Genomic DNA, 8,892 nt, shown 5'->3' on the forward strand with positions numbered 1-8,892 from the left:
GCTTTTATCCCTTGTCAAGGGCAGGCAGAAGTGTAAAACATTCACATTCCTCCTGCTATGGGCACGTTAGGCACGCTAGGCAGGCTAGGCACGCCCTGTCACATCTTGGGACGAATTTAAGCTCGATGAAACTTGCACGCACTATACGCTATGCCCTAACACTTTTGGGATAAAAATACGAATAAATACTTTATGTGATGGTATGTTAAAATTGTCACAATATTTAGTTATAGGTACCATTACTGTGTTACAATTTGATAGAATACATTTTTAACTGTATAAAAAATTGTAAAAAAACCTGAGTTCTTGACAAATATCTTCAAATAATTCTGAAAAGGCGTGTGCGGATTCTCTTTCTTTTTTAGAAACATCTTTTCTGTCGCCCAATGTTTTCCAATACTCCAATTCATCTTCAATGGTTAATATCACTATAAAAAAAAAAAGAGTCGGTAAAACAAAATATGAGCTTAATAATATATTTTGATATAAATATAGCTCATTTAATGTTGCATAAAATAGTAGCAAAACAAAGACTAAACTCGCGTAACATTAAGTTAAACTCTACGAGTAGAGTTCGACTTGTCTTCAATTGATTGGGTGATATATTAAAAATATCCATACCATTCGTGTTGTTGGGTCCTTTACCATAAGACAACAATTTTAAAACCGACTCCAAATCAGACAGATGTTTTTGTAGTTTATTAGAATGCACGTCGTCATCCTAAAATAAGAGGTAAATGTATAAATACTACTGCACAGATGACACAGAGTCTTTATTTATGACTCATTTATTACCTTAACAAGCAAAGGAGTATAGACAGTCCTTAAAATCTGATATAATGATTCAGGTGCATTACTTGATAAAGTTATAATATTTACGTCTTTTACGAAATCATCGTGTGTGAGTGCTATAGCCGATGTTTTATAAAATATTACAGATTTTATTTCATTTTTTTGTATCTGAAAATGAACAGAAATCAATTACGTAATTAATTTGTTTTACTACAAATTGAGCAAAATAGGGACACCTCTAAGCTACGCGTCTGCAACATAGCAGGAGTTTTGGGGTCACGCGGCAAAGTTAAACCATATAAAAAAGGCATGCACGACTGCCGTGTTGCAACCGCGATGCGGTCGCGCGGCACTAAGCTGCAAATTCAGCTCTTTTACTTTAACATTGGTTTTGTTCTAGTTATTTTTATGGATTTATAAAGGAGCGTAGCTACGGCACTGCAGCCTATAGGCTAATTTTACCCAACGTTTGTGATTCCTTCAAAACATACACCAGTAGATACATAGTTAATAAGTTACTTACTTCATTATACAAATGTAATTCATTATCAGCAATGAAACCTTGAATCAAGAGTGATTGAGAATTGTTTAAAAAATCAGATAATACATATTCGTGTTGAACGTGTAACTTTAAATCTGTGTGGTTGAAACTGCGTTCTGGAAATTATACAAAATATTATTTTCATTCTGAATATTCCAATAAATAATTCACATAAGTGTAAATATCTACAAATATTCATATTGATGAGAGTTAATAACCAGCATCATTCATATTAAGTAAATAAAAATCATTTAAATTTTCGGTACCTAATGCAATTATTCTATCTATCGTTGATTACTTATTATAATAGTGAACCTATTTTGCTGAAGAGGAAAGATTACGCCGCGAGAACACGCCACTAATTCACATCAGACTAGTATTATGTGGAATGATTGCTAATGATTCCCACTCTTTAAAGGAAAAATGAGCTATACCTAGTTCATACTGTGCAAGGAAATATAGGTACGTACTTAACAAACACATAAAAATCGATCTTACCCACTGTTGATATAATAAAGTCTTTCAAGCGAATCATCATTTAACACGTAAGTGTTTTGTGCTTCATCACAAATAAATCAAATCTAACACAAGTACTGACGATACTTATTATGTGCTATAAATAAACTAAAGTGAATTGATATTCATTTGATAACAATATTGAATAATAACATTGAAATCATTTAGTGACATAAAAATAAAGTGCACCAAAGAGTATATAGTCACTACGTTACAATGTGCGCTTAGTTATTGTTTGGGATTTAGTAACCATAGAAACAGCGACTATTACGACAAAATATTATGGTGGCTATAAAGTGGCTTTTCTGATGTGCGTTTGCTTGTAGGTATGACGTCACACATAATTAAAAATAAAATAAAATAAAAATAAAATACTTTATTTATCACGTAGGCGAACAAAGTTGCACTTATGATACGTCAAAACAAAGAATAAGAATAATTATTATTTCTAAACTATTAAAATTACTTATATAACTATGGAGATTTTAAATTAGGGATAAAGTTTATACAAAAGACAAGGTACAAACCGAAGTAACCAGCTCGGGCTGGCAAGTAGGGGGAAATAGAAGGGTAACGCGCCGCGATCCTCACCGGCGAGGACATGAGCCCTAACCTAGCTAACCTACCAGCCTTCACTAGCTACCTAAGTGATGACTACCCGAAGAAGAAAGGCAGAAAGAAACTCCGGGCTTTCTTTTTTGTCATCAATTATTCAGTACTTCTTTTGTATTTTTTTCCAAGTCTTTCTTGTACATAGTCACAATAGTTATATAAGCTAATGCACGCACATCACCGTTATATTATAAGTAGTATACTTCATAATATACACTTGTTAAAACTACTTGCATTTACTAGGTGTATCGGGTGTCTATTTCTTGCGGTGCACAATAGTGTGTGTGCATTCTTGTGTTACCTATGGCTCGAAAAACCATTGTCGCCAGTGTAGGTTTTTACTGAGCATTATGATTTTTAAAACCTAAGTTTGCAGTGTCTATCTTACAGTAAGTAATAAGCACAAAGAATGGGTTAGTTTCCTATGTTTGGTTTAGTTTATTAGTTTAAATTATGGAGGGTAGAGGTAAGGAGCACCGTCTCAGTGTATCAAAAACTGTCCATCAAAACAGGGAAAATAAGGGTGGCGCTGCGATCGCATAGTATAAAATTTTAATGAAAAAATTGAATGAAGAATTTCATGTTAATTATTTAAATAATTGCGTAAACAGAATCATTATTTATATTTACATTTGCAACAAGTGTCAAAGCGTTTTGTGCAAAATTTGAAATAATTACTTTATGTAAAGAGTATAAATATTTAAACTTATTGAATATACATTGGTAGAAAGGTTTATTGACTACTTGACTCATGAAAAGGTTTAATTTGTTCATTTGGCTTACTTCACTCACTATTAAAGCAAGCACATTCGTATCGTAGTTTTTCGTACGCCAGCGCTATTGTGGTAGGTAAGTACTTGAAACTCTATTTTCAGCAAATCCTGGACACTTTTTCGAGTTCCCCTCCATATCAGACGGTGCTCCTTACCTCTACCCTCCATAGTTTACATGTAACAAAACGTAATATGAAAAAGAAATTCTTCTGTGAAATTAGCATCAAAATTGGTTGAAAAATAAAGCAATTATTTATATACGAAATATTGTTGTGAGCAAAAGTGGGGTGTGGTGGGAATAACGCGCTGTCCTTTCCTCACTCACGCAATTTTATGGCCGGTGGCACTAGGTGACGTCACATTTCAATATTACTGTAATTTGACAGCTTCCCTTTCCACCAAATTTCATACGTATACGCGCTTTTCGTCGGATTCGACTTGGTACGTTAATATTTAAAGTCACTGTAGTCTAAATTACCAGTAATAAGGTTAAATATATTTTGCAAAAATACTAGATCGATCATTTTTCTCCGTGTGGTTAAAGCATTTACTTTGCAGTGTTTCAGTCAGTTAAATATTTATTAATTTACAATATACTAATAGTTATATATATTATATAGCATCCTGATATATTGTAAATCTCTGGTAACATTCCATCTGTCAAATTACTTCGATGAAGTTAAAAAATTGGCTTTAAAAAATTTGGTAACAAGTTAGGCCGTAGAAAACAATCCACAAAAATCTACCTGGACTCGCTTGTGAGTTACCTATTTCATACTAGTATATTTAATAAATGTGTAAAAACTAACATTGAATAATTGTTGAATTTTTTTTACCAATAATGTAAGGAAACATAGACTAATTATCTAGAGCGGGAGTCACTAAACACGTATACATCTTTTATAGACCGCTAGTAACTATACGAGCTCACTTTCAGGTTATATTCTCTTTGACTCACTTACTCTAGCCCGGTCGGCTGCACACTGCGTGGCGATTATTTGCATTTATTCATTTAGACAAATAATTAAATCTAAATCACTATGAGGCAATAAACTAACCATGAAAAATATTTTTATACATTTTAAGGTTTCCCGCAGATTTAGGTTGTCAAAGTACGAACCGCTTTTATTTTTCATCATAAAATTTTAAGCTTAGCGTCCATTGTCATGTATAACCGGCTCGCAATGATGCGGCGCGCGCAGCGACTCACTCAGCTCGGCCCCACTGCCATGCCTCCGTAATGGATGTAGGTACTTACTTCTATACAAAATCCGTCGGGTACTAACTACATTTGAAAAATTAAACATTGGATTATACAATTCGCGAGTTACATGATGTGATACTTTTCGCCTGATGTCCCGTTCAGCGTGCGTGATTTATGTTCAGTAGACAAACTTTAAACTTTCTATAAAAATATTTTTATCCGCTAGGTTAGGTTTAAGTGGTAACACTGGGGTCTGCCGCTGGGCGCTGTCGCCTACAGCCTGTCATTTGTAAATGTCAATTACATTTGATTGCTGTCAATTGTCAAGCGTCTTTTATTTTCCATCACATTGTTGAGTTCTATAAAAATAAATAGGAAGATAAATTAACGTTATAGAATTTATGCAATTTGCTAGTTTGATAGTAAATCACATCAAGATGTTTCGCCCCCGGATTACATGTTCAGTAAGTACCATAATGAAAGAAGCGCAAAGATTTTTTAAAAAATGTTGAAAACCTGTGGTAATAATTTTACAATTGTGTTATTATATAATTACAGAAGTATTAGAAATAATTTTCATAGCATAACGTACGGATCATCGTATCTTTATTAATGGACAATCATTTAGATATGGTGTTAAATAATATAACCATGGGATATTCATTTCTATTGTAATATTATGTTATAATATTTATATTTCCTAGCTAAAGAAGTACCTATTTTGTTGGGTGGTTAATTGTTTTTCCTATTTTTTATTACATATTCATTGGGAAATATTATGCTATGAAGTTAATTCTTTGAGTTAAATTACTTTTTGGATATGGCATTTTTATATGCAAGAAGAAGGATGCATAGCCGCCTATAAAACTAAATTCAAACGAGGAGGGGAATTATTTATGTCTTTGAAAACCTCATTCACCATTAAACTCTTATCATGCTGTAGACATGTTTGTCTGACATTGGTGGATCTACTTTGAGGACATCATTTTTTACATGTAAATTTATTTAACTTGCTCATATGTTAATATCTTCTTTGATCTGAATAAAAACTATTTTTCAGACTATCAATGTGCTAAGGACACTGCAAAGTGTAGGGTGCTATAGCAACACAGCGGGACAGTGGACACCACCTACATGGAAATTCCTCTTTATGATGTAGACAAACCTCAAACCCTTGAGAAGCGTAAGGCAAGGTTAGAAATAATTTGCTTATAATTACATACTATAAGGGTTACAGGATTGTATGGCATTAATATTAATATCTAAGGAGTGATATACAAGATGAAATTTGGATCATATTCATTTACTGATTTTAGGAAAATTAAATATGGGGATACTTCCCTTCCTTAAATTGCTTATTTTCTAAAATCAATACTCAATGATTACATTAACAAACCAAGTAAAGTAATTTTAATGTAAAATATGGCAATAGCTTAAAAATAAACTCAGTATATTATTTAAAAAAAATATTTAAATTATGTCAAATATATGTGGGTTCCGCTGGATTGGGATTTATGGCTATGTAACCATAGGTTCACCAGTTATTATTACATAAGACAAAATATAATCTTGATATGCAGCTTCTAGTAAGTTGAAATGCTGCATATCCTAAAATTCTATTAGTTGTAAGTTAATAAAAAATAATATGTACATGCATGGAACATGTACCTATTATTTATTCTAAATTATATAACTTCTCCCTCTCTTGAACTTTTGCCATGCCCAACAGGTCCATGATTAAGTCATGTGTCTATTAAAATGTAGTGTCTTTTGTATAAAATAATTGTAGAGTACAATAAACTTTGAATACGAATGGGACAGCCACAGGTGTCTTGATGCACTAAGACATCGGTTAGAATTGTCCCTGTGTGATTCTGTATTGCAGCCTTTTTCTTAATGAGGGTGGCTATCTAGTTAACCGATGTAGGAACTAATACACTGTATCTATACCATATGTATATTTGGCATATAAAATTGTCCCCTTTAATCAAGGTACCTCAGATTGTTAGTTATTAGCACACAGTCCCCACTGCGCCGACGATTGACCCCTGGTCACTACTTTATTGAATGACGTTAATTAATATAATATTATCATTTTTTACATACAATTATATCCATTATAATACATGTGAAAGGTTAAAGTATGACTTCAAAGAGTATAGTAAGTAAAATAAATTAGACCCATTGTTAGGGCATGCTAAACAATAATATTGTATATACTACATAGGTATCACAAATCTATCAATACAAGAATCCACTTGTTTTAATTCCATCCATTTATATCCATAAGCGCAAAATGTTACTTCTTATTTTTAACTTATTACATATTATAAAACAAAGTCCTCGCCGCTATATCTGTCCGTTTATTTGAATGCATTAACTAACTTACTGAACAGATTCCTATAAAATTCCGCATGGATATAGTTTGAGACCCTGGGCAGGATGTAGGTCATATTTGTTACTTGTAATCCCAAAAAATGTACTGTGCAATTTTTATTCGGGAAATAAGTCACACTGAAAAAGTTATGAGCTAATGAATAAAATGAATAACTGAAAATTAACCATATTTCATCATTTTATCGTAATATTCTTATTAAACCTTCCTAAGGATTATTTTTATTTTATTATTATGACTGCCTCGGTAGCGTAGTTATTATTGTACACGATACGAGTACAACTACCACCCTGAGGTCCTGAGTTCGAAAAAATTGTGGATGGGTTTTTCCATCTTAAAAAATTACTCAGTCGCAGCTCGGAGTCAGAAAGTTAGCCGTGAGATAACCCGGTGCCTCGAAAAGCACATGAAGCCGTTGGTCCTGCACTTGTTCCCTCTCAGTCATGTTCTATGTTGAGGGGGTCCTTTGCCGCACTTACTGTAGCAAGTCCGACCGTTGTGCGTGTAAAAATCTCTCCGGACATGTCGGATTGCCGTTTCATCGGACTGCGAGTGAAGGAACAGAGATTGGACCTGTGTATCACGCACACTTGTTCACTATAATATTGTACCTTCGATAAGACAAGAGCACTATTGGATGCGCGTGGCCAATGCCGCAACTGACTGAAATTTTGACGCTCCAATACATTTTAAAAAACGCACTAATGTGATAAAGGTAGTATAGTCCTCTTGCGAAATAAAACTGAACTTGGTGGCTGACTTTGTTCCTCCAAATAAAAGGATGTTTTAAGGCTCATTTGCATATTCATTTTAAGAATTTTTAACAAATGTGCCCTCGTCTCACCGAAGGTACGATATGTCCTGCGTATTTGGCTGATCTCCGGTGAGATTGGCCGCCGTTGCCGACATTCGGTTAGAAAGAAAAGAAAACAATCAATTTTATTTTATGTTTTCAGACTTCATTACCAATCGCGCAAAAGGGGAATGTTAGAAAATGATCTGTTGCTGAGCACTTTTGCCAAGAAATATTTAGATGATTTCTCTGAGGAGCAGACTATGATGTATGACCGCCTCATTAACTCACCAAGTAACGACTGGGACATCTTCTACTGGATCGTTGAGAAAAAACCAACTCCCAAAGAGTTTGATAATGAAATTATGAACCTCTTAAAGAGACATGCCAAGAATGAAGAAAGAACAGCTCTACGTCAACCTGACCTACACTAAAGTTCAATAACGATCGCGCCTGTAGTGTCTTAGTTTAGATAGCAGTATTTGCAATGCATGTTTCGAAGTATTAGATATATTATAATAAATTAATTGTTTAGTCACTTTATCAACAAATATTGTATATCTGTGAAGTTGTTAGATGTACATACATTAATGTATTCGGGATAGTTTTGATATCAACATTTTATTTAAGTTACTTCTTAACTCGTTATTTCTGTTTAGATTATCACTTAACGATTTATAGTATTGGACTTTTTGTAGATGTAGGAAAATAAAAATATTGGTAAATTGTTAGTGGTGGCCAAATAAAACAGTTATGTAAAGTAAAAGAATGAATATTATTTTAGTTGTACCAACTTATAATATTATTTGAAATATATTTCTTTCTTCAAATGAAGAATATCATTCAGAATAATTGGTAATGTAAATTGGTGTCGTGCGTAAATAAGCATTTATTTGCCAAGGTATTAACATATTCATTTAAATGTGTATGAGCATCCATAGCTCGGTGACCTAATACAGGCATTTCGCTCGACCCCGCGCCGCTGTGGCAAGGAGCTGCGCGATCAAACGTCGTTTGGAACGGCTCGCTCGCATTAGTGCGCACATCGACTCCTATCCACTTACAAAACAAATAATTGTCAATGTAATCTTTTATTTTGATTAAGTTTCACTGCGTTATCGAGTAATATTTTATAATTTGTGTTGATTATGAATGAGTACGTCAGAGGTCAACCCACAATCTTATCTTTCTTCGCTGTTTAAATGTTTGTGCTTTAGATGGAATGAAGTCAGTTAACTTCAAGCGGTTTATGGATATAGTATTTTG

At 33.5% G+C, this 8,892-nt stretch overlaps 2 protein-coding genes across 2 annotated transcripts; one reads left to right on the forward strand and one right to left on the reverse strand.

Moving 5' to 3' along the window:
* Window positions 1-62: 62 nt before the first annotated feature.
* Window positions 63-2,224, reverse strand: LOC119192005. Its single transcript, XM_037445857.1, has 5 exons — window positions 1,832-2,224; window positions 1,316-1,449; window positions 796-960; window positions 622-721; window positions 63-428 (listed from the first exon to the last, which is right to left on the reverse strand). The coding sequence occupies exons 1-5, from the start codon at window positions 1,869-1,871 to the stop codon at window positions 271-273; spliced, it is 597 nt and encodes a 198-aa protein (XP_037301754.1). The 5' UTR covers window positions 1,872-2,224; the 3' UTR covers window positions 63-270.
* A 2,439-nt stretch (window positions 2,225-4,663) lies between these two features.
* LOC115445823 (succinate dehydrogenase assembly factor 2-A, mitochondrial) lies at window positions 4,664-8,392 on the forward strand. The gene is made up of 3 exons (XM_030172281.2): window positions 4,664-4,902; window positions 5,499-5,631; window positions 7,790-8,392. Exons 2-3 carry the CDS (start codon window positions 5,573-5,575, stop codon window positions 8,058-8,060), a joined length of 330 nt encoding a protein of 109 aa, XP_030028141.2. The 5' UTR covers window positions 4,664-4,902; window positions 5,499-5,572; the 3' UTR covers window positions 8,061-8,392.
* Window positions 8,393-8,892: the final 500 nt, after the last annotated feature.

This window comes from Manduca sexta, unplaced genomic scaffold (assembly GCF_014839805.1).
Source record: "Manduca sexta isolate Smith_Timp_Sample1 unplaced genomic scaffold, JHU_Msex_v1.0 HiC_scaffold_2222, whole genome shotgun sequence".
Lineage (NCBI taxonomy): Eukaryota > Metazoa > Arthropoda > Insecta > Lepidoptera > Sphingidae > Manduca > Manduca sexta.

Bases quoted from the DNA above. Each gene is read 5' to 3' on its own strand.
- LOC119192005 (XM_037445857.1), bottom strand. From the start codon at position 1,871: ATGATGATTCGCTTGAAAGACTTTATTATATCAACAGTGG. The intron at 1,450-1,831 runs GTAAGATCGATT...TATAATTTCCAG, and splicing joins CTTTATTATATCAACAGTGG to AACGCAGTTTCAACCACACA. The intron at 722-795 runs GTAATAAATGAG...CTCTTATTTTAG, and splicing joins ATACTCCTTTGCTTGTTAAG to GATGACGACGTGCATTCTAA.
- LOC115445823 (XM_030172281.2), top strand. From the start codon at position 5,573: ATGGAAATTCCTCTTTATGATGTAGACAAACCTCAAACCCTTGAGAAG. The intron at 5,632-7,789 runs GTTAGAAATAAT...TTATGTTTTCAG, and splicing joins CTTGAGAAGCGTAAGGCAAG to ACTTCATTACCAATCGCGCA.